This window comes from Leopardus geoffroyi, chromosome B3, assembly GCF_018350155.1.
Source record: "Leopardus geoffroyi isolate Oge1 chromosome B3, O.geoffroyi_Oge1_pat1.0, whole genome shotgun sequence".
NCBI classification, from domain to species: Eukaryota; Metazoa; Chordata; class Mammalia; order Carnivora; family Felidae; genus Leopardus; species Leopardus geoffroyi.
Window position 1 is genome coordinate 106,378,507 of NC_059337.1, and position 24,737 is coordinate 106,403,243.

The window sequence follows — 24,737 nt, forward strand, 5'->3', positions numbered from 1 at the left end:
TATTGTTTATAAATGTCGCATCACTACGTTGTACACCTGAAACTAATACAGTGTTTTATGCCCTTTGTTCTACAGTTTTTAAAAAATATACGCTACAAAAGTGATAAAATAGTAAATTTCTCTTGATGCATGGTTCAGAAAATGTCCCCTTGTCACCCCTAACTCTGACTTTCGCACTGTCTTGTGTCTAGCCAAGTGGACAGTCAGCTGATTAAAGCCAACATTTGAAGACAGATATCTTCGATCTCATTGTCTTCTAATGTCTTCTATGTAGGCCACTGCCTAGATGCTGTGAAAGTCAGATGTGCTTATGGCCATTGTGTGTACATATCTGGCTGTGTGTTACTTTTTTTTCTTTCTATCTAGGACCAGGAAGAAAACAAGGGAGCAACAAGTTGGCCTGAATTCTACATTGATCAGCTCAATTCCATGGCTGCTGTAGGTATACTTTCTGTTCAGTAGCACAATGTAAAATGCAAATTTGTCACACAATTGCGCCGGAAATTCTCTTGCGTAAGAACTACCAAATGTCATCATCTTTCCAAACTCCATTCCAAACACTCAGTGTTGGTGGCGGCTGCAGGGGGCGGGGGAAAGGAGGGCAGAAGTGGTACTTGGCAAAATGATTTTTTTCCAATATGTTTTACATAAAATCAGCACACACTAAAATACAAGTGAGTTTAATGTTATAAGAGGAAACGTAATCTTAACTCTGGCTTATGTTCAACTTTAACTTGCAATTGCTCTTACCGATCATTTGGAGCTTTGTTATAGCAGCACTATTCTACAAGTTAATACCATTTAAAGGTAATGCAATGAAACTATTCCTTCTCTCTTCTCCTCCCATTCTCTTTTCACTGAGGACTTGCCTACTAAGTTCCTGGATTCTTGATTTCACAGGGCAGCCAGGTACTCTTTTACTCTGTTAAATTAACAAAAGGAGTCTATGGAATAGGTGGTTGAATGAAGAGGCACAATAATTATGCCGAGATGTCCGTGGGAAATCTTTGGTTAAATAATTGCTTGAAATCCATTCTCAGTATCTGAAATACACATCTTTATCACATGGACGTCTCTGTAATATCAGCGTCCTGAGCAGCTTGAAGGGCACCTATCTATCCCAGCTAAGATACGCAGCAGAAAACAAGTCGTCAACCTCTGAGTGTTAGCAGCTCAAATCCTGCTCATGTTGATGAAAACCGGAGATTGCCCACAGCGGAACAGTCTCGTGATTTTAAGAGTCACTCTGTTAGATTCAACTTTGAGTTTATAATATCCAAGCAAAATGATAGCTTCCATGACAAATACTTTCCTCTACCTCTTCCTTTCCTCCTCCCGCTGAGCCTTTTTGGAGAGTTAGCTTCTTAAGACTTAGGGCAGACATTTTTAAAAACATTGTCTAATATTTTGCTGCTGCTTCTGCTGCAAACGTTAAAAACTGGCTAGAATATATGAATTACTCCCACTTTTACTAAACTTTCAGAGGGCTTCACTTTTAGTAACTTCCTCTTTTCTAGTTTTTCCTTTGAAGATACTTCTGCTGTTGCACAATGAATAATAAACAGCCTGGTAAATGTGAACGGGGCTGTATAAATTATAGAAGAAACTGCTAAGCTTTTGCCCTGAGGATTTCTAGTCTAAAAGCAGAAAATAATCTCCACAGCCATCCAGAATAAGGCATCTTGCACAGTGGCAGAAATGAGAAAAGGGTGATCTCAGCATTTGTATGAATATGTTAGCAGAATGCAAGGCTTGTGGTGACCATCAGGGATTTTCTGTGTATCACCTAAGCAGTAATAATTTAGAGTCATTTACATTTCCTGCATGTGAAGATTGTATTCTCAATTCTTGTTCCTGGCTGTTAGAGTGGGGGGGAAAAAAAAGAGCTGTGAGCAGGCTGTCTTTCTTTCTAATTAAGTCAGCATTGTTTGATGTAACAAGGGAAGTTGCTTCTTCGTTAATGAATTCACTTCTATCAATGGAGAAGTACTAAATACCATGGCATTTTCTTTCCTTCAAATTTTGGGGGCAGTTAGGTTAATTTGTCCTTTAGTGACTTAATCCATGCCTTGTATGGAGTCAGCCTGGCTCATTTCCTGCACTAGAAGGTCTGTGATGTGCCAATATGAGGCACTTCTTTAAGAGCCTCCTTTCTCCCTTGGCCAGCTCCTTGGACAACCTTTTGCTACATTCATGAGTCATCTACATTTTAATTATATTTGTTTCCTAATCCGAAGTCCTCTCCAAGAGTGTCTCAAGGCAATTAAATCGTCAGTCACTTGGCTATTCTTTGTGTTTAACAACTAACAAAGCTTTCTAATGCTCCTTTAAGAACAGAGCTGGCAACTGTCTAGGGTTAAAGGCAAAAAGCAGTAACAGCTCATGAGTCAAGGAGACCTTAGAACTCCTGCATATGTAAAGAACAAGGAGTTCTGATGAGACCAAAAACCCTATGCTGAATTTTCTGTCTTTCTCACCAAATGTGTTGCTACCACCTCCTTCTATAGTTCTGGCTGATCTCTCTGATAACTGTATTGGAGAAGCCCCAATGACACCCAGCAGAAATCCCGAGACATTGTCCCTGGGGACTGGAAACACATACAGCTCTTCCATATCTTTTCATGGCCTGGCAGCTGGACTCGAGCTCTCTAGCTTAGAGATTTGTTGGAGGGGCATTATCCACATTGTTATCATCCATTGTCTTCGGCGTCAACAGCACCTACTGCCATTGAGTGTGAAGCATGTGACAGGCAGTATAACAGGCACTTTATATGTTGTTTTAAATCCTTATAAGCACCCTGTGCTATAAGTGCTGTTGATAGATAAGGAATCAGGACTTGGAGAAAGGTTACCTTGCCCAAGGTCATCTAATTAGGATACAGTAGAGCTGGAATTTAAACCTATCAGTCTGAGCTCACAGATTCCTTTCTAATTTGCCTCTCACTAATTCAGGTTTGAAAACCCTTTGGCAAGTACCAGAGGCCTGGTGATCCCACCCTCCCCCACCCCCACCCCGCCTCCAACTTTTCTGAGGTGGGGCAGGCATCTGTTTCCGTTAATGCCTCCAGAGTCTGATGAACTGTCCAGGTCGAGAACTGCAGCACTTACTGGTCTGCGAAGCCGTTTGTGGAACAAGTTCAGTTACTTTACGTAAGCCTCTTCACAAGAATGCTTTGTTCTTGAAAGGACCCCTGAGTGATCGGTTGGCTTTTAAAGAGTGAAAAACAGTGTAATAAAAGTACAGCCCAACAGGTTCGAGAAGGACCTGGCCCTCCTTTGTATGTGGCTTCTCCTCTGTGCTCTCAAGGAGGAAGATGTGAGGTGAAGTGCAGCGTGCTTAGCCGACTGGCTTATTGACTTCACACCAGTGAAATGTCTCAAACAGGAGCTTGGTTCCAGACTCCCAGCCAAGAATGATTTCTGTGCTTGGTTTGTCCATCTTTCTCAGACTTGCATGTTCCAATGTACAGCTTAGTAGCCTTCATCAGAACATCCTCTGCCAGCACACACTTTGTCTTTTGCCCACCTCTCAAGTGAGCAGGGATTTGGTAAGTGCATAGAGCACCCCAGGAGGCTACCACAAGCCTGGGCTGTGTAGACCAAGGGGCACGCTAGATGTTTAGCCTAGCAGCCATCTTTAGAAAGGTGGGCGTAGCTTCTTTTTCTACAAAAAGCTGCAAACCAAGCCTTCTTCCTACATGTGAAGCTTGAAAACTTTCGACTTTATATAAATTATGTTGAAAAGTCACGTTACAGCGACACGTCCATCTACATATCCTCAGTTTTCTCAGTACAACAAACACAGTCTTAGAATCAAATCTAATTGCATCACATGCAGAAAAGAGTATGTCACCTCTGTTTTGAGAGGAAGGTAACGGTCCTTATACTGGGAAAGGAAATTCCGATGTAATTTTCTTGACTTTTCATAAATCTCCCAGCTCTACTAGGGAGAGACTTAATGTAGTCCGTCTTGATTCAGATGTTTCACCCTCTCCAAGATTGTTAAAAGAGTAAATACATACATCTTTCTTTAGAATTAGTGAACCATAATAAGAAATGTATGTCTCTGTGTGATTAAGTTTAGGAACGAGCGGTGATGTTCGTGAACGGCTTTATTCTGAGCTGCAGATTCAAAAAGTGATTGCTTAAGAGTCTAAACAAGTTCAGCTTTGCCTTAGGGGATTAAACATACTTGGCTGGATTCATGCTGAATTTTCCAGGGAATACGTCTCCTAGAGCTCTGAAGAAATTTATTGGCTATTTCTGCACATAGCCTCTTCCCCTACCATCCATTGGTCACAGCTGTCTAGGCGCATCACCAAGCAAGAGGACAGTGTCAGCAGAAACAATAACCAGTTTGAAAAACAAGATTTTACGGATTTTTATTTCAGTTGCCTTAAATGATACTGATACATTTGTTTGTTTGGAGGTTTACCCCCTCCTAGTCATGAAGTCAAATTTAGGCTTCAGTTAACATTTACTCAGTGCTGATACTATTAACTTAAAAGAAGTAAGTAAAGCCACCCTTGGATGATTTGTGGTCCTGAAAGAAAGGGAGAGACTGGATCATTGAGACACATGGATAAGAGCCAACCCCCCGCCCCCGCCCCCGCCCCCCCCAAGCAATACTCCAGACTGTTTCCCAGCCATGCAGTTAATCAGAATTAGAAACAGGTAGGGAGACTGAATTAGAAAAGCACATGTTCAGAATAGGATGAAGACAAGGAACCAGTGGTTCTGTGGGTGGAGTATACCTGAGGCCATTAAGATTTGGGGATACTTTTAGTACAACTAAGTGATCGTGGACTCAAAGGACTAGAAAAGACTGTTTAACAAGTATAAACTTGACTGGCATCCATGGCCATGATGTCAGCCGAGGTCTGCTTCCTTGTGCCTCATTCTTCAAAGTGAGGTCCATATATACCTGCAGCATCAGCACCACATGGAAACTAGTCAGCAATGCAGCACCACGGGCTTCACTTAAGACATACCATGTCGGAACCCTCATTTTAACAAGGTCCCTGGATAATTCGTGTCCACGTTAAAGTTTGGGAAGCACTGCTCAAAAGATCCCTGTGTAGGGAAAGCGTAAACACACTCCTCCTCCTCCTCCTCCTCCACCACCACCACCCTACCCCCCCACCCCCCCCCCACCTACCCACCCACACACACTCTGTAGCCAAATTTCCAAATGGTGTTGAATCATTTCTAAAGCTTAAATCTTAGTCTGAAGGAATTGTCCAATTTAGTATCATATCGGAGTTCATTGCCCTTCTTAAATAATTTAATGTAACAAAAAGTGTAAAAGATTACACTTTTTGGCTTGAGGATTACACATATTGCCTTGGTTTGATAGTGTGATAATGTTACTAACTTTAGTTGCCAGAATACTGTATTTAACTGCAGGCCCAATCCTCTTTCTATAAAATATAAATAGTTATATCTTCATTAGAGTGTAGTTGCAGAGTCATTTACAACTATAGTCAGACAAACTGCAATCTGTACCGAAGATTTCTAAATGTTTCTTAAAGCTTTATAATTTGAAAGAACTTCTGGCAGAGATAATCTGAAATTCTTAGTACTTTTACTCCATATTTTGGTTTTGTAATTATCTTGATTGTAGATTTATTACTTATTTATTTGTCTTAAAAGTGATAATAGCATGTAATCTGTAGGCTTGTCTTGCTTGTACCCTAATTAAATCATAGAATTTGAAGAGGTAACTTCGATTTTCTTTGCATAGAGAAAATCTCTCCTGGCTTTAGAGAAGGAAGAGGAAGAAGAGAGAAGTAAAACTATAGAGAGTTTGAAAACAGCACTGAGGACAAAACCAATGAGGTAATTCTTTTCTGGGTAGCATGTGCTACTTACCACTCTTCTTTTTTTCTTCTTTTCTCCCTTCTTTTCTACCCTTCTTTCTTCTTTTTTCCTGAAATAGCCAAACTTTCAAGGATCTCTTAAATGCATGCAATTGAACATAAGTGAAATACTTTAATCGTTGAACATTGAATGAATTAATTTTCTTCCATTAGAAGATAGGCAGACAGCTGTTAAGATGGCCAAAATAAAAAAAGAGACTAGCAAGTATTGGTTGCAGGTACACTGCTGGTGGGAATGTAAAATGGTTCAGCCGCTTTGGAAAACAGTTGGGCAGTCGCTCATACTGTTAAACATAGTATTGCCGTATCACCTGACAATTCTATTCCTCAGTATATAGCTAAGGGAAATGAAAACCTGTCTCACAAACACCCATGCAGGAGTGTTCATGTTAGCAGTATTCCTCGTGGCCAAAAAGTAGAAACAACCCAAATTCTATCAGCTCATAAATGGATAAATAGAATGTGATATATCCATACAATGGAATATTATTTGGCCCTGAATACAATAGAATATTGAAATACAATAGAATATTGATACATGCTACAACATGGATGAGCCTTGAAAATATTTATGCAAAGCGAAAGAAGCCAGATATGCAGAAGGCAAGATAGTATATGATTCCATTTATACGGAAGATCCAGAAAAGGCCAATCCATACAGACAGAAAGATTAGTGGTTGCTTAGGATTGGGGTGAGGGGGAAATGGTCTTTTGGGGATGATTAGAGTGTTCTAAAATCAGATGATGTCAGGGCGCCTGGGTGGCTCAGTCGGTTAAGTGTCCGACTTCAGCTCAGGTCATGACCTCGCAGTCTGTAAGTTTGAGCCCTGCATTGGGCTCTGTGCTGACAGCTCAGAGCCTGGAGCCTGCTTCAGATTCTGTGTTTCCTTCTCTATCTGCCCCTCCCTTGCTCATGCTCTGTCTCTCTCTCTCACACTCTCAAAAATAAACAAACATTGTGGTGCCTGGGTGGCTTAGTTGGTTAAGTGTCTGACTTCAGCTCAGGTCATGATCTCACAGTTTGTGGGTTCCAGCCCCGCATCAGGCTCTGTGCTGACAGCTCAGAGCCTGGAGCCTGCTTCTCAGATTGTGGGTCTCCCTCTCACTCCCTGCCCCTCCCCGCTTGTGCGCTCTTTCTCTCTCTCAAAAATAAGTAAACTTAAACAAAAATTTTAAATAAATAAACATTAAAAAAAAATTGGGGGGGATGCCTGGGTGGCTCAATTGGTTAAGCATCTGACTTCAACTCAGGTCATGATCTCACGGTTCGTGAATTCAAGCCCCGCATCGGCCTCTATGCTGACAGCTCAGAGCCTAGAGCCTGCTTCGAATTCTGTGTCTCCCTCTCTCTCTGTTCCTCCTCTACTTGCACTCTGTCTCTCTCTCTCTCAAAAATAAATAAAGATTAAAAAAAATTTTTTTAATTTTTTAATCAGATGATGTCAATGGTTGTACATCTCTGCATATCACTGAATTGTACATTTGAAAGTATGAATTTTATGGCTTGTGAGTTACATCTCAATAAAACTGTTACTAAAAAATGATGGGGGCACCTGGGTGGCTCAGTCAGTTAAGCGTCTGACTTCAGCTCAGGTCATGATCTCACAGGTTTGTAAGTTCCAGCCCTGTGTCAGGCTCTGTGCTGACAACTCAGAGCCTGGAGCCTGCTTCAGATTCTGTGTCTCTCTCTCTCTGTGCCCCTCCCCTATTCTTGCTCTCTCTCTCTCTCTCTCTCTCTCTCTCTCAAAAATAAATAAAAATTAAAAAAAAAAACCATGATAGGTAGTCAGCCTTCTCTGTGTGTCTCCCACACCTTCATTTTCCATTAATTAGGTTTGGTGAGATGTTGGGGTGCTTCTAGTTACATTTCATTAACATAGGTGCTATGAAAGAAGCCAATTGATTCAACCAATTGAGCTCCATCTGGGTTGTGTGATTGCATGAGATGGCTAGAAAAATAAAGATTTCGTTTTCTTTATTTAACTATAAAATATTAAGAAAAACCTATTGACTTATCAAAAATTCTGTGTAGTTGTGTGACACAGGTTTTCTAGCCAATCCTAACTACATCAATGTTTCCCTATTTGCATTCTCAGATGTTAATGGGTAGCCAAGGCAAAATAAATTTGGAAATTTCTGGTGCAGTCGTATAAGCAAGTTGTGTTACTTCTGAAATTTTCAGAGACTTCAAATGCATGTGCATATTGTGAATTATTCTCACTGACTTTACAGTAAATAAGCACTGTAGATGTCAATTAAATTAATGAGCAGTGACAAAGAATTGCTATTATTTTGTATATTGGGATTCCAGCAGCATGTCCTACAAAAGAAGAGTTTTGCTGCAGAATGTTAATAATATAGATTTTCATCTTCTGACAAGCAAAAATTCTAGAATTTAAGGATGCTCTTTGACATTCATTGATATGGGTCAGGGTTTAATGTAAAGGTATCTAGGGGCTGAATGCTATAACAACGTGGCATCAGCAGATGACTTGAACTTAAGACACATATTCTGAGTGTCTTCCTGTTCCTGAGTTTCTATGGTTGTATGATCTGTTAATTGGTTCTTTGTATCAGCTGAGATCTTTGTATCTCAAATAGAGATTATTTTACCTTTCTGAGAGACCTGACCATTGGGTTTGTGCAGAGGAAGAGGCCAGGAATTAAGAAGACTTCATCAGTGTAGATCTTTGGTGCTCAGGACTTATGTCTTCCTTCCTCCTGTCCCTGCAAAACTTTTCCATTAAGGGCTATTAGAAAATTCCAAATAAACTTAAGTCTGATACATTTTAACCTTCTTCTCTTGACAGGTTTGTAACCAGATTCATTGACTTGGATGGCCTGTCATGTATTCTCAACTTTCTAAAGACCATGGACTACGAGACCTCAGAGTCTCGAATACATACCTCTCTCATTGGTTGTATAAAGGCGCTAATGAACAACTCTCAAGGTCGGGCTCATGTCCTGGCTCACTCTGAGAGTATAAACGTGATTGCTCAGAGTCTGAGCACAGAGAACATTAAAACAAAGGTGGCCGTGCTGGAAATCTTGGGCGCCGTGTGCCTGGTTCCCGGGGGTCACAAGAAGGTTCTGCAGGCCATGCTGCACTACCAGAAGTATGCCAGTGAAAGAACCCGCTTTCAGGTGGGCATGCTCCCTTGCCACTTGGTCACTCACCCCTTTTGACAGCTGCCGTCCTGGCCCTGAAGGGGGAACATGACTTATTTCCCCCTGTGATGATTACTCACACTATGTCTTCAGTCTTTCTGTCCTTTTGGGTTTTAGTACCAGAGTAGAAGATGCTTTCTATAGTTAATCAACCTGGGATTTTAGATTTACTGAACTTGAAAATGTGGCCCTGCTTTCTACACATCATGTAGCATATATCTTTTGATTCCATGAAATGCAGTGTTCCCTGAAATTTTTGTAGGTTACCATTCTTGATTTAGTATTAATATATACAGTGGGATTATGTCACCATATTTATGCTCAAATATAAAGAGCTGAGTTGACAAAGCAGACAAAATGTGTATTTTGTGTGTGTGTGTGTATGTGTGTGTGTGTGTGTGTGTACACACATACATACATATATGGATGTATGTGATGTAGAAATTTTGAAAGAGTTTTTTGAACTAATTTTAAGAAAAATAAAAGATGGCTTTCTATAGATCCATGTAATTCTGACTAAACACGAGATTTTTCAAAATTGACTTCTGAGTATAAGAATTAATAAAATGAATGTACAATTAGTGATTCAGTCCTTTGTTTCTATATTTGTGTCCTTGGTAGACATTAATCAATGACTTGGATAAAAGCACAGGGCGGTATCGAGATGAAGTGAGTCTCAAGACTGCCATCATGTCCTTCATCAACGCAGTGCTGAGCCAAGGCGCTGGGGTGGTAAGAACCTTCCACTGCTATTGAAAACATGTATTATTGAAGAATAATGTTAAAAAAAAAAAAAGATTACTACGTAGTCCAAAAAGCATAAATACGTATTTTATCACCCTTTCACTTTCAGGAAAGTTTGGACTTTAGACTTCATCTTCGCTATGAATTTCTGATGTTAGGAATTCAACCTGTAATCGATAAATTAAGGGAACATGAAAATTCAACATTAGATAGGTAAGTCAGACTGTTCTCATCTGAGATCATTCTCAAGCTTTTTCCGTATGTGTAGTGCTAGCCTGTGAACTACATGTGAGCTTTGTGTAGCATAAGGAGCTGGCCCCAGACTGTTAGTTCAACTATGATGCTTTTATATTAAGACTTTCTCCGTGAAAGAAGCAGCACATTGTGTGGAGAACCTCATGTGGGTTCTGGCATCAGGCTGAATCCACATTCTTGTCTTACCTCTTTCACTTGCTATATATTCTGGTCAAGTTACTCAATCTTTCTGAATCTTCCTGTTGTGTTTTGTTTTGTTTTGTTTTTTTTCCTAAGATATATGATGATGATGACAACTATGTTTTATGGGCTATTATGAAAATTGACTATAAAACTTGGAGGCACCTTGATAGGCATTAGTTAATTTTCACTTTCTTGTTCATTTGCTCTTGTTTGCAATCACTTTACCATTTCTAAGATCTCCCACCAGCTCTCAGATCTCTCCTACTGCTCTCCTACCTCGTTCATGCACTCTTTGATATTCTGTGAACATGTCAAAATACTCTTGCCTCAGGGCCTTTGTACTTGGTATTTGCTCAGCATTAAAAGATCTTCCTACAGATGTCCAAATTGCTTATTGCTCCCTTCCAAGAGACCTGTTCCAGCCAGTGTGTGTCCACCACTCACCTTACCTCCCATTATTCTTTATTCCCTTTACTCTGATATGTTTGTCTTCATAAAACTTATTATCCCCAGTTGCTAAAATACATAGTAGGGACTCCATAAATATTTGAATGAGTAGGTGAATGGCATGAATATTTCTTTTGTGATCTTAATTCATCAGTCAGGCAAGTGGACTTGCTTTTTCCATAAAAGAAGTCTGTGAGCAGAAGCTGGACTTGGTTGTGTTGGAATTTGATAAACATTTATTAATTATCTAATATGTACTAGGCATCCTAGGCTTTGAAGCTTGTCTCTTACTGTGATCTCACTCAGAGTATCTTTTTTCCTTAGAACATAGTTAAGCAAAGGCACTCACAATTTTGTCTTATTTCTTTTAGAGCTATCTCTGACAATTTAGGAAAGGCCTTAGTATTAATGTCCTAATTCCTATGTGCTTGTGTTTGTAGGACATTCTACTTTTAATAGCTTCTCTTTTATTGGATTTCAGGCATTTAGATTTTTTCGAAATGCTCAGAAATGAAGATGAACTAGAATTTGCCAAAAGATTTGAACTGGTACGTATGGTCACAATTATTCAGATTTAACTCATGAACTCATGGACTTCCCTTGCCGTAACGTGTGTTGAGTTGACATGGACCGGTACTACCGAAAGGCAAAATCCGGGTTTTGTTTTGCTACCTAAGTGGCAGGATTAGCCGTGCGTGCCTTGGATTTGCTTACCTTGCGTTGCAGCTATTGAGGATACCGGGCGTTGACTTAGATCTCTTTTTCATACGGAATAGGTTCACATAGACACAAAAAGTGCGACTCAGATGTTTGAGCTGACCAGGAAGAGGCTGACCCATAGTGAAGCTTACCCTCACTTCATGTCCATCCTGCACCACTGCCTTCAAATGCCTTGTGAGTGTGTTTGTGACTTACATGTGTGTTTTTGAATGTTTGGACATCATCCAAAGGGCTCTGTCTTCTGAGCAGCGCTGATTAGCTTGGGTGCACACCAGGGATTCCAAACCTTGCTTTTGTGACAGTCCAACGTGTCTCCACACAGCTTAAGGGGTATTATGACATTCTAAAAATGAAATGAATTATAACTTACTTTGATTTTAAAAATAAATATATGCCTCGCAACACATTTAGAAAGGGGTAGAAAGTGCCTCTCAATCATATAAATGATCATCGCATGTCAGAATTCCAGCAACTTTGGGAAGTGCTGGTGCAGATGTTGTAAACATCTCTGGTTCTGTGGCTCTGGCGGGTGACCGCTGTTGAAACATATTCATCCTAGTTTAGAAACGACATGAAGTATTTTTCCACCCTTCTTTTCTTTTTTAGACAAGAGAAGCGGCAACACCGTTCAGTACTGGCTGCTACTAGATAGGATTATACAGCAGATAGTTATTCAGAATGACAAAGGACAGGACCCTGACACCACGCCTTTGGAAAACTTTAACATTAAGAATGTCGTACGAATGTAAGTTTCTGATTTTGCTGTCTGTGAGATGATAGTCACAATGTAAGGCGTTTACTTTATCCTACTTTAAAATAGCAGCTGGGAGAACCGAAATGTTCTAGAGGTCAAACATAAGCGCCTATATATACATATGTAATGTATCTGAGTAACATCTGGGTTTAAATGGGTTTCAAGCATGCTGAGGATTTTTCTGCAGAGGACTATTTTTGTACCTAGAAGAGCGTGCATTTTGGCAACGGGCCTTTTATGTTTTTGTAATGAATGCTCTTTTGACTATCATACAGGTTGGTCAATGAAAATGAAGTTAAGCAGTGGAAAGAACAAGCGGAAAAAATGAGAAAAGGTAAATAGTGAGGACCCGATGAGAGAAACGGCCGCGTATTTGGTTATTGGGCAACTCTGCTTTCTGTATATTTTAGAAACTTGCACTGATATTTCTTACTGACTTGAATGCATCCAACAGCCTTTCTCTTCCTGTGTCTTAAGGGCATTTTGCCCTGTTTTCTCTCGAATTCAGCTATTTTAATTGTCATGCTGATTGCCAAATATTTTATCCTTTTATTATAATTATGTAAATTTTTTTTGAAAAGCTTGTAGCATTTGCTGTTTGGCATTCATTAACTCAAATTTTCTTAACTACCACTCATGCCAGCCCTCCCCCAACTCTGTAACTGCTCTTTAAAGCACACTAGGTTTTAAGGGGGACTACCCAGAATTTTAACAGAAACCCAGGCCACCTGGTTTCAGCAGCCCAATTCTCCACATGACCTTAGTTTGGCACCCGTTATAAAAAGAGAAATCATATAGAAAATCACCGATCATTGTAGATACAGGCATTATGAGACGTAACTAGGCCAGCTCTTGGTGAGTACTTGAGCATGTCTTTGGTCTTAACACTCAGCGTCAAATGATAGGAGAGTCATTTGTACCCGTCACTGTGCCAGCCACTCACAGAATGGATAGAAGTCACCCTCTCCCTTCCAAAAGCTTGCAACTTGAAGTCGGCCGTCTTATGAAAACAGTCCTGTTCCCGGCCTCTGCTCTTTCGCTCTGCTGGCCAACTGACTTCCTTTTCCTTGTCCAACTTACTTAGTCACAGCCAGTGACACACAATAGCACTCACCCCCGATATTTAGTGCGTTGAAAAGAGGGTCTAAGAGATGCCAAAGCATTTCCTTTTCCCTCATCACATTTGTCCTTTTCCGTGGAGCAGAAAAGCAGGGCCACCACTGGTAGCAGAAAATACCAGACACGCAGTGCACCTATATTAGAAGTTCCATATATGAATTCAGATTGCTCTCACACAGGTGAGGTTGCTGTATACCATTTTATAAATAGATTCCAGAAGCTGCTGTAGAAGGAATAGAAACACTGACCAAAAGTTGGGGTGAAGAGAGGTGATACCGAAGAGAAAATGGTCAGGTGGTACTTTAGGGGCAAACGTAGAGCACAGGAATGTGGGTGTGCAAGCTAAGGAGCGCACCCAGGACGGAAGCTTTGGAGTCATTCAGGCGGTCACTCAGTGCAGGCTTGTTGAACTCCTCTATGTGTCAGGCCCTGCACTGGGCTCTGGGTCTGCATCTCAACTCCATTCCTCACTGACTGCATGCATAGGCATGCAGACTCCTCTTCTCCACCCTCCCCCTCGATAAGCTGAAGATTATATCTAACTTGCAGGGCTATTGCAAAGATTAAAGGACAAAACAAATATAAGGACTTTAACATAGTGCCATATTGATTGTACTATAAATGATAGGGACTATGGTAGATTTAGGCGGCTGAGGTGGGATGAGAAATAATGGCCAAGGTCAGTGGGCAGAACAGGATGGTTTAACGTGAGGTCACAGGTGGAGTGTAAAAGAGGAGATACTGTAGATAAAATTAATTCTTTTCTGAAATCTTCAAGTAGCAAGGCTGTATCAAAAAGGGCACACGATGATGAATCGGAGGGTGGAGGCTGTGAGGAGATGGGAGTTCTCTGGCCCTGAAAGGTGGAGAATTCTCTTTACTATGGCATAGTCAGTAGTAAGTGTTCAAGAAGGTCTTAGCAAATGGATGGTAAATGAACGCCTTTGTAGGGAGAATCCTTTAGGCTGCAGCTTCCCAAACCTGGCATTACATCAGAATCATCTAAGGAGCGTTTGAAAACAAATCCCTAAGCCCTGTCCCTGACCTGTAGAAGACACTCCCAGAAATGGGGTCTGGGGCTCCTGAAATGTTAAAATCTCTGAGGTGGTTCTGAGGCACAGCAGGATTTGTCAAAGCTTAATGACCGGTCGTAAGAGTCTCAAGTCTTAGAATCGTGAAAGAAGAATGACGTGGAGACAGAAGAAGGAAAATGGGATACAGTGAGGTGGGTTTCAGGCGCGTCGCTGAAGAAGTCAGGGATGCATTCATTCACAGAACGAATAGTGGTCACCTTAACTTCAAGACTGGTAGAATTCAAGGCTTTCAATGGCGTGAACTCTTCTCTGCAAACTCAGGAAAGAAAAAGTAAGAGACGGAGAAAGCGAGAATTTAAATGTGTTATCAGATTCAGAAATAGAGACCAATTCTGTGTAGCTCAGCCCCAGTGGGTTATATCTCTCGTGGGTTTACTTTATGAAAAGAGTAGGAATTGGGGCCAAGTATTTGAAATAAAAACCTGCAGCCTCAACTTCATTAGTCCTCTTTCCCAAAGCTCCTCACTCCCGCAAGGGCTGGAGTCAGCAGGCATATTGGCAATGTAAGTAAACATTGGGCTCCATTGGATGCCTCGTTCCATTATAGCAGGATTGGGAAGTTAGTAAAACTACAGCTGAGAGCTAATATTTTTCTCCCCATATTGTGGCGATTGTCATGCTCTGCCCTTAAAGTCTTTAATGCTGAGAATCTGATAGCATTTGCTTTCACAAGTTTTAAGGACTATTTGCCAGAAGCATACAATACTTCAAGTCCAGGTGGCCTTCCGAGAGGAGAATGGGAGAGAGGACTCGGTGTCGGGACAGACGCGGTCTGGCATCAGCATATCCCCAGGGAGCAAGATCCTCCCTCTCAGCCCTCTGCTGGTTGGACACAAGCCAGTAACCTGGCTAACAAACAATGGCTTCTCTGGTTCTCATTTCTAATTTGTCAAAAGAAGCCTTTTTAATATTCATTTTCCCTAGTGTGGCTAAAGGGCCATTTTTATGACAGGATCCTGAATTAAATACCAAACGGGCACCATTATCCTCCACAAATAGGTGCTCACCCTTGTGTTCCATCTTCAGGACTGTGACTTCAGGGTCTCTTCTTCAGTATTTTACAAGATGTAGTTAACCATAACGTTGTTCACCTGAAGACCCCTCCAAGCACGAACACCACTGAGTCCACAAGTCGCTCCCTTTGACGGAGGAGAGGAATAATATTTACCTAATGAAGAGCCTCACAGTCATCCTCAGCCAGTTTTCTGTTTAGAGAAAAACACTTCAGCTTTGAAGAGTCCCCTGTTTTCACGTCCCGTTGTTTTCTTGTGTAGAGCACAATGAGTTGCAACAGAAATTGGAAAAGAAAGAGCGCGAATGTGATGCCAAGACCCAAGAGAAGGAGGAGATGATGCAGACCTTAAATAAAATGAAAGAGAAGCTCGAAAAGGAGACTAGCGAGCATAAGCAAGTCAAGCAGCAGGTGGCGGATCTCACAGCACAGCTCCACGAGCTGAACAGGGTGAGGGCCGGGGCCACGGGCCGGGTCTTCGTTTCTGAGCAGCTGCTGGGCCTCGCTTATCCTGGAGCCCCTCTACCTTAGGCAGACAGCTTCTGGCTGGGGATCCCAAGGTGATCTATCCCAATAGTTTTAAGACTTCCTCCCTGTGCCATCGTGTAAGTCAGGCAGCAGAGGGGGGTTGGGGGGGTGTGTATTTAAATAAATGCAGATTCTCTAATAAGATCAAAGGAGATTACATTAACTTTTTTTTTTAAGTTTTATTTATTTACTTTGAGAGAGAGAGAATCCCAAGCAGGCTCCGTGCTGTCAGCATAGATCCCGACGTAGGACTCGAACTCACCAACTGTGAGATCATGACCGGAGCCGAAATCAAAAGTCAGACGCTTGACCAACTGAGCCTCCCAGGCACCCCCACGTTAACTTCTTAAAATGAAAACTGATTTCATGAAAACCAAACTCGGATGCTATAAGAAGTGAGGGATACGTGAGTGCTATACAGACAAGCACTAATGTGCCACATATAAAGGGCTGACTCAGTAGTCCATGAAGACCCTAAAGCCCATTTGATTTATTGCTCCTTTTAAACCCATCTTCTCAGAAATGTGAATTTCTCTGTAACATACGTTTTAGGCAAAGTTTCAGACTCCAAATCATCCAGTGAATTTACTTCTTCCACTGACCTTCTCTTTTCCTATTTTTACCTTTTCAGAGAGCTGTCTGTGCTTCGATCCCAGGTGGACCCTCCCCTGGAGCCCCAGGGGGGCCCTTTCCTTCCTCTGTCCCAGGGTCCCTCCTCCCCCCACCACCACCTCCACCCCTGCCAGGTGGAATGCTTCCTCCTCCACCCCCTCCCCTTCCTCCAGGCGGCCCTCCTCCTCCCCCAGGGCCTCCTCCCTTAGGGGGGATCATGCCACCTCCTGGTGCTCCACTGGGTCTGGCACTCAAGAAGAAAAACATTCCTCAGCCCACAAATGCCCTGAAATCCTTCAACTGGTCTAAGCTGCCTGAGGTAAGCCATTTGTTCTGATTTTCCCTCTAATGGATAACATTAGCAGCTCACTGTGCTGTCACTGAAAAGGGAAACAGCCCTGACTGTTAAGTGATTTCATTTTCTTAGTATGGACTCGGGTTCTCACTAGCTCTGATACTTCAAGTGTTAAAGCTGAAATAAATGACATGTCGTTTGCAGCCAGACCACTTTGAGCATCTGGTAGAATGAAAAATTGGGGGTGGCAGCACTTTTTAAAAAAATATCCACGTCTGTTCCTTTTGTATATAACCATAAACTCTAGTATTTATTACTTATTAACTTGATGTTTGCAGAATAAGCTGGAAGGAACAGTATGGACCGAAATTGATGATACAAAAGTCTTCAAAATTCTCGACCTCGAAGACCTGGAGAGAACATTCTCTGCCTACCAAAGACAGCAGGTAACACTGTGTGCTCTCCAGATGAGACAAAAATAAGAAGTCCTGTCCTCACGCATGGTCCCCGTGCTACCTGCCATGCCATGAGGTGATGGGCGTCTTGGTTTGAGGCTGTCTGGTCTACCCTGCTCTGTCCCTGCAAAGCAGCATGGTGTGCGTGTGTTCACATGTGTGTCTAAGTGCCTGTCCGTGTATGTGTGTGAACGTGTTGAAGCTGCTTGTTAACTTCATACCCTGGTGTGTGTCCAAGACCTTATCTGCATTGGTGGAAGGAGTTTTGTATGTTAATATCTCTTGTGCTTGGTCCAAATGGGTCACCAGGAGCAAATATTAGTAGGAGAGCTGCCTAACTTGTACTTGTCGCAGGGTTCGTTTCTTAAGCCATTTTAGTTTATCTGACTTTTAAAAATCTATATATCCATTGGTTATTATCAGAAATGAACGGCTTTTTGAAACAGATGGAACCTTTAGACATGCAAGGGTTTGTAAATAACTATGATTTGACAGTTAACCAGAACCTTAGAAGTTTTTACTATATGTCACGAACACGGTCAACTCAGAAGTGGGGCTGGGAAGGCTGAGCAATTTGGAGGATGGCACTGACAGAAAAAGGACCAGAGAAGCTTCTGAAACAGGAGCCAAACTTTTGTGACGCTAGTGGGAAACATGTGATTTGGTGCTCGTTGGCTATCCATGTTGATGTAGCCAGCGAATCAACTTTATGCCATACATTCCAGTCACATCTGATGGTACCTCTCACTTCTTGAGAGGACATCTTAGGAGATCCTCCTAAGGGTGGACCAGAAGAGATCACAACAAAGATCCCAAGCAGACAGTCAGAGACGTAGGAAGGGAAACGTGGTGTCCTGGAGTGAGAGAAGAAAGATTCTTCAGGATGACTGAGAGAGATGATGGAGAGAGCAGAGTGCATCTTACTAGGAACACAAGCATGCCAGGCATCTGCATGGGGGCTTTTCTTGGGCTTTACTGGGAGCCCTTTATCTCCTACGTGAATCATATGCTGGCTGGAGCATCCTCAGAGCAGCTGCAGACTGGTTCCCAAGAAAGGGTGTCTCAGAGCAGAACTACCAACCATCGAGGGAGAAGATGGACTGAGGCTGGGGAGAAACCGAAACTGTGACAGGTTTTTATTTTAAAACCTTTGATACATCTGAAACTGAAAAAGTGGTATGTCTTTTAGCCAGAATATTTTCACTCAGAGGGAAAGCTTCTCTGCATTGTATTCTGTGCTATTTTAGTAAAATACAAAAATGCTGGTCGTTGTCTGCCATGGTAGCATGAACCTAAAACAGGAGCCCTCAGCTGGGGCCCCTCCATAAGTATGAAGGAAAACTTGTGCAGTGCTGTACCCACAAAATAAAGGAAAATGAAGGGGAAAAAAGATAATGTCCAATAGAAAGCAAGACACTTTATCTTTCAAGGGACAAACAAAGGGTATGTTTAGGGCCCTCATATGGCAGGTGCTTGGACCAGACTCATTCCTGATTGGCTGCAATGGACCTCCTCTCTCGGTCTCTTTGCTGCTGACCTAGGAAGGTGTTCTCTGGGCCTTGACATGAAGTCGTAGGACATTTTAGCAAATTTCCTGGTAGATTCAGTAATCTTCTGACCTCATTACACATCCAATTGATTTCCCACTTCAGTTTCAGTCACTAATTCTGGTCCATTCTGGTTGCCTAAGGTGAAGGTTTGGGAGCTTAGAAAAGTAAAGTAAGTAGAAAAGTAAATTAAAGGGGTGCCTAGGTGGCTCAGTTGGTTAAGCATCCGACTTCAGCTCAGGTCATGATGTCACAGTCTGTGAGTTCAAGCCCTGTGTCGGGCTCCGTGCTGAGAGCTCGGAGCCTGGAGCCTGCTTTAGATTCTGTGTCTCCCTCTCTCTCTATGCCCCTCCCCTGCCTGCACTCCGTCTCTGTCAAAAATAAAATAAAAACATAACAAAAAAAATTTTTTTTTTTAAAGTAAATTAAAGAAAGGGAAAACAGCAGTCAATTCCAAATGATGTTATTCAAGTCTGAGCATGTGGGTTGCGTTGATCATGAAGGCAGGTGGTTAAAAGAGCCGACTTTACAAGACTCATAATTAACTGGCTTTCAGCAGAAGGTGCAGAAGGATGCTGCCAAAATGCTCTGGGACAAATATGTGGACAGTTCTCAAGAGCTCTGGGAGACAGGGTTGCAGAAAGCCTTGCAATTGGGTAATTGTCTCCTAGCAACCGATCCCTGTTTAAGTAATCAGTAGTCATTCCAGTCAGTGTAGACCAGAACGTATCAGTTGTACTTAACGCTAAAGGAGACTGGTAGATTCATTTGTGACATTTTCAATGGCACTTTCTGGAAAAAGATTTCAACACACTTGGCTCAGCTTGATTGAAGTAGGTTTCCCCTCTTGGCGCACAAATTTGAGATGAGATTTTTAAACCATAGATATATTTCCCAAATGAAGGTAATTTTATCCATTTTATTGAGTTTATTGAATGTTGAGAGACCAAAAAAAAAAAAAAAATCTAAAGATACAGACATTCTACTAGGAATTTGTAGGACAGGGTATAGGAAACGGGGTGCCTGTCATTGAATGTTCCCTATCTCCTTATCTAACGACAATGTCAAAGACCTGTGTATTTTCATTTTAGTCTTGGCAATACGCTGTATGATTATCATCACACTTGAACTGCTCTCCTTTCCACTCCCCAGTGAATAGTGGGAACCTATTTTTTTTTTTTTTTTTTTTTTTTCCTAGAGTATCTCCTCTATCCCTCCAATTATAAAACCCTGGTCAAACTCTCTGAACTTCAGCCAGTTGTTTGAACAAGTCAGTTTCTCAGAGAGGCAAAGGAACACATGAATACCATTACCTGTGTGCATGTAACAAGAACACTATACAGAGTAGGATTTTGAACACAACCTCAGGTATAAGATTAGTAACTTTAGATGAACACTGATTAATGATATTTAGGAGAGATTTTATATAAATATGCACACATATGAAAGGTATGCCCAATTGATTTGAGAAAGATTTTTATCATAAAAATCAAAACAGATATTTATACCATCTGCTTTGTATGTGAAATGCTTCAAAGGATGCAAATGTATTGAATGGTTGCACAGGCTTTTGATGCAACTTACAGTGTAAAAGCAAAGACGAAGACAATCTGTATAGACTAAAAAATGATAATCAATATTAAGTATCCATTACCTTTTTGGTGCTGAGAACAATATACCCAGTCTCAATCTCATCAATTGTAAAATTTAGTTCTCAAGGCACTCTTATTTTTTTTTTTATTTCATCCTCACACCAGCTCTATGAGGTATTATTCCTATCTCATAGGTAATAGAAATATGGCTTAGCATATATTCAGTGTCTGAACAGGTGGCACAGCCAGGTCACAAGTGGCATAAATTCTCAGTTTCACTTTGTTCTTACACCGCAGTTTCATTCACTATGAAGGTCAGGCTTTGTAAAGGATTTTCTGTAACTCCAGTTTTAAGAACAAGACCATTTCTATTCAGGATTTTTCTTTTCCAGTGTGGATATCAAAGGTGTGCGGACCTGATTATGTAAGCTTATGTGCCACATGAAGTGGAATTTAATAGCGTGCAGTTACTCCCCTGCTTACATTCCAAAAGTTCATTTGAAAGTCAATTTCTTGAATCTCAGAACCTCTTTTCCTCATTGAAACTACATTATGCATGATTTCCAGGCCAACCACAAAGGACTTGTTTTAATACATCACATGCATTGCATAGTAGTATTACTTGCGATACACTTAAACAATATTCATTTTGGTTTTGTGGGAAATTTTCACCTTGAGATGTTATAAATTCATTCTCCCTATCCATGCAGTTGGATATAGGAAGATGAATTTTACGTTTACCTAAAGGGAGTCATATCTTTGTAGCAGTAAATTTACAGCTCGTATCTCCATCCCTTCTCCCTGTTCTTTGCCTGAGGGCACCCCTTCTTTACAGGTCCTTTTATCAGCATACGGTAGAACATTTGAAAGCCTCTCTGCTCTGATGTAGGGAACAAAGGCTAACTGCAACGCCAAACTCCAGAATCTGACCTCTTCCTGTTAATAACGTAATATAGAAGTCATTCTTGGGCTCCCATTTGGAACATTCTGTGTTATCTTCTGATTTTTTTTTTCTTAAATAAATGGTCAAAGAATTTTTTGTTATTCTTTTTATATTTTCAGTATTCTGGAGATCTAGTTTTTACATTGAAAAATTATAATTTAGGGTATTTATTTCAATAATCTTGGCCCTTCACCATGGCATGTGAAGGCCGAAGAGAAAATTATGAATGATGGTTTTTCTTAGACCAAAGTATAAGGTAGAGGTTCTATTAATTGACTCCATGGTAAGAGTTAATTAAAGGCAGGGTTTTATATGAATATTATGCATTTAGGGGCGCCTGGGTGGCTCAGTCGGTTGAGCGTTTGACTTTAGCTCAGGTCATGATCTCACCGTTTGTGGGTTTGAGCCCTGCATCGGGCTCTGTGCTGACAGCTCAGAGCCTGGAGCCTGCTTCAGATTCTGTGTCTCCCCCCCTCTCTCTGCTTCTCCCCCTGTTCATGCTCTCTCTCTGTCTCTCAAAAATAAATAAAATTTTAAAAATATATTTTAATAATTATGCATTTATATGAATAGTGTGCATTTTTCTGGAGAGGGATCCCTACCTTTTGTCAGATTTGCAAAGGGATTGTAACCTCGAAAAAATTAAGAAATATCCAGGTAAGGATTATTATTACCTATAAACTGTTGAGTCATTATGTCATTGAGGAACCTTATCCCTAGGAAGCTATCAGCATTGGTTCCTGAAAATTCGAGTCCCAACTTTTATTTTCCAAAGCCCTACACCAAAAATCATCTGGAAAAATCAGACCTCCTGTTAGGTGATCCTGTGGTGTTTGGCCCAAGCCAATTAGTGAATCATTTAAAGTTTCAAAAAGATGGGGCGCCTGGGTGGCGCAGTCGGTTGGGCGTCCAACTTCAGCCAGGTCACGATCTCGCGGTCCGTGAGTTCGAGCCCCGTGTCGGGCTCTGGGCTGATGGCTCAGAGCCTGGAGCCTGTTTCCGATTCTGTGTCTCCCTCTCTCTCTGCCCCTCCTCTGTTCATGCTCTGTCTCTCTCTGTCCCAAAAATAAATAAACGTTGAAAAAAAAATTTTTTTTAAATAAAGTTTCAAAAAGAATGTTAACTTATTTCAAAGAGGCCTGGAAGCATCATTATTTTTAACATGCCCATCTAATAAGCTTTGTGATTTTATTTTAAATGTGGTTAAAGGACCGTTAAAGAAGGGAAACCTTAAGGCTAACAGTAAACCACACTCTCCCATGGCATTCCTCATCATCACCTCTGCAAAGATAAGATGCATTACTTGGCTATTAACGGTCGCTTACTTCTGCTGCTGGCAACAAACGGGAGATCTTGACCAGCTGTTCTTCAACTCAAAAAGAGAGCAATAGGAGAAAAAAAAATGGACTTGATCATCAGCTTGAAAGATAGTTGTATGATACCTTCCAAGTATTGAGCTCATAAATATGTACGAGGTACCGTGCACATTGCTTTTTTGCATGAATTACCATGTTTAGTCGTCACAGTAATAATCCAGTTGTTAATTCCATTTTGCAGATAGTAAGGCTGAGCTACAAGCCTCACACCTAATTAATGATAGTTGCCTGACTCCATAGCCCACTATAGTCAAGGTCAGAAGTCTTAATTTTCTGACAGGGCAAACTTACGGAGAATAAGTTGCCATAGAGCTTTGTAGAAGTTTCTTCTTTGAAGGCCAGACAGTAATAGCTGGATCTAAATTCAGCTAGCAACTTGCCTCAGTAAGAGAGAAAAGTGGGATAAGATGACCTCACGGAGTTCACTTTGCCATAGTTCTTTCTGCCCTTGAAAGGAGAGGCTACTTTTACAGGGAAAGTGTCCTAAGGAGTTTGAGAGTAGAAAACCTGGCTGTTGCAACTGGGACAAAAGAAAACTGTGACGTCAGAGTAGAAGAAAGGTTTCTTGTGGTTATCAACTTATTTTTAAATGCCATTCTAGAAAAGCAATCCCTCCTTGTGTGGGAGGAGCAAAAGGAGGACACATTTTGTTTCCCACTGGAAGAATGATGTGAAACAGCTCATCTGTGTAAAATTGGCCTTGGCAGTGCTGCCAGGGCCAATGAGGCCCTAAGGAATCTGCTGAGCAACTGCTGGTCGTGAAGCGGTTGGCCTGAGAACTGGGGTGTGTTTTGCACCCTGAAGCTTTCTTCATTCCAGCATGGCAAAACCATGTAAAGAAGGCTGTAACTTTCTCTTAACATGTCAGTTACTTCTTCCTCTTTCTCTTCTTCACTCCAGATCTTGTCTGGAGTATTTCAGGAGGAGGCCGCAGGCCTTGTTTCCTTGAACTTTCCTGAGGCAGTTGGGACAGGGCCACCAATGGCGGCACACAAACATGAATCACTTATTGTCTCTTAATTGCATGTTCGGTCTTTTTTCTCATACCTATCCATAGCACTGCCAGGCATTGTTTGGACTCTTGAGGGATACTGGGGGTTAATATTACTGACCTATGTTGCTGAACTTATCTTTTGTCTTTTCTTAATCCTTCCTTATGACATAAGAAGACAGATTATTCCTGCCCCCATCCCCCCAAAAAAGCATATTTTGCTGGTAGGACATGACCATAGGAGTAGTTTCCTCAATTTGATGGAATTGATGGATATTTTTCTGCTTCAAGTGAAAATTGTCATGTTGAATAAATGGAGCCCATTCCTCTTTCAAAGAGAGTGTGTTCCTTTCCCAACTTGGGTCTTTCTGGGGTGTTCTCAGTCCTTTCTTCTCCAAGTTTGATTTGCCGCCATTGGAAATGGTGCACAACACGTGTCCTCTACCCAGAATGCTTCGTACCGTGCCCTCATTGTATCTTCAGCCAGGCTCTCCCGTCTTCATCAACTCTCATTGCTCATCCTTGGGGCATAAATCCTCTCTTACCCTGTGTCACTGAGTTCCTTGACTGCTTTGACTTTCTCCTGTTTGTTGCTGTGATTTCTGAACTGCATGTATCTGATTTGCCTTTTCCATGCCTCTGCCATGGCTGTAGGATTTCTTTGTGAACAGTAACTCCAAGCAGGTAAGTGAGCAACTACCCAAACCTTGCTTAGTATAACTTCTTGGCTCACTGTAAGCTCAGAATGTCTTGGCCATCCTTTTTTTTTTTTTTTTTTTTTCTCTCCAGATAGTGTAATGCAATGCTTAGGTAATTCCACACTGGGTTTCAGCTCTTAACTGATAATTAGCGGTGTGCTTGAAATCTCAGTATGACAGGAGACCGTTGAAGTTTGATCACCCAGTGCCTCTTACTATAAGCTCCATATTGTCTTTGTTTTTTCCCAAACTGTTAGTTCCAGAGCTCTTTGCTTTCCTTACATATTTAAAATGCCATGATCCATGTTTAAAATTGATCCTGACC

General features: G+C 41.4%; 1 protein-coding gene across 6 annotated transcripts in view; it reads left to right on the forward strand.

The window, feature by feature from the left end:
* Positions 1–24,737, forward strand: part of DAAM1 (dishevelled associated activator of morphogenesis 1) — a 176,534-nt gene that overhangs the window by 117,465 nt on the left and 34,332 nt on the right. For 4 of the 6 annotated variants that reach the window (XR_006705051.1, XM_045451121.1, XM_045451122.1 and 1 more), the window contains 13 exons: positions 367–438; positions 5,744–5,838; positions 8,690–9,023; positions 9,669–9,779; positions 9,901–10,004; positions 11,158–11,224; positions 11,453–11,570; positions 12,003–12,141; positions 12,426–12,484; positions 15,638–15,825; positions 16,535–16,834; positions 17,149–17,256; positions 24,369–24,398. Coding sequence is in view for 5 of the 6 variants with exons in the window: in XM_045451121.1 (XP_045307077.1) it covers positions 367–438; positions 5,744–5,838; positions 8,690–9,023; positions 9,669–9,779; positions 9,901–10,004; positions 11,158–11,224; positions 11,453–11,570; positions 12,003–12,141; positions 12,426–12,484; positions 15,638–15,825; positions 16,535–16,834; positions 17,149–17,256; positions 24,369–24,398 (1,725 nt within the window). In the remaining variant the exon portion in view is untranslated. The remainder of the gene's footprint in view (positions 1–366; positions 439–5,743; positions 5,839–8,689; positions 9,024–9,668; positions 9,780–9,900; positions 10,005–11,157; positions 11,225–11,452; positions 11,571–12,002; positions 12,142–12,425; positions 12,485–15,637; positions 15,826–16,534; positions 16,835–17,148; positions 17,257–24,368; positions 24,399–24,737) is intronic. The other 2 variants (XM_045451124.1, XM_045451125.1) reach the window with 1 other exon arrangement.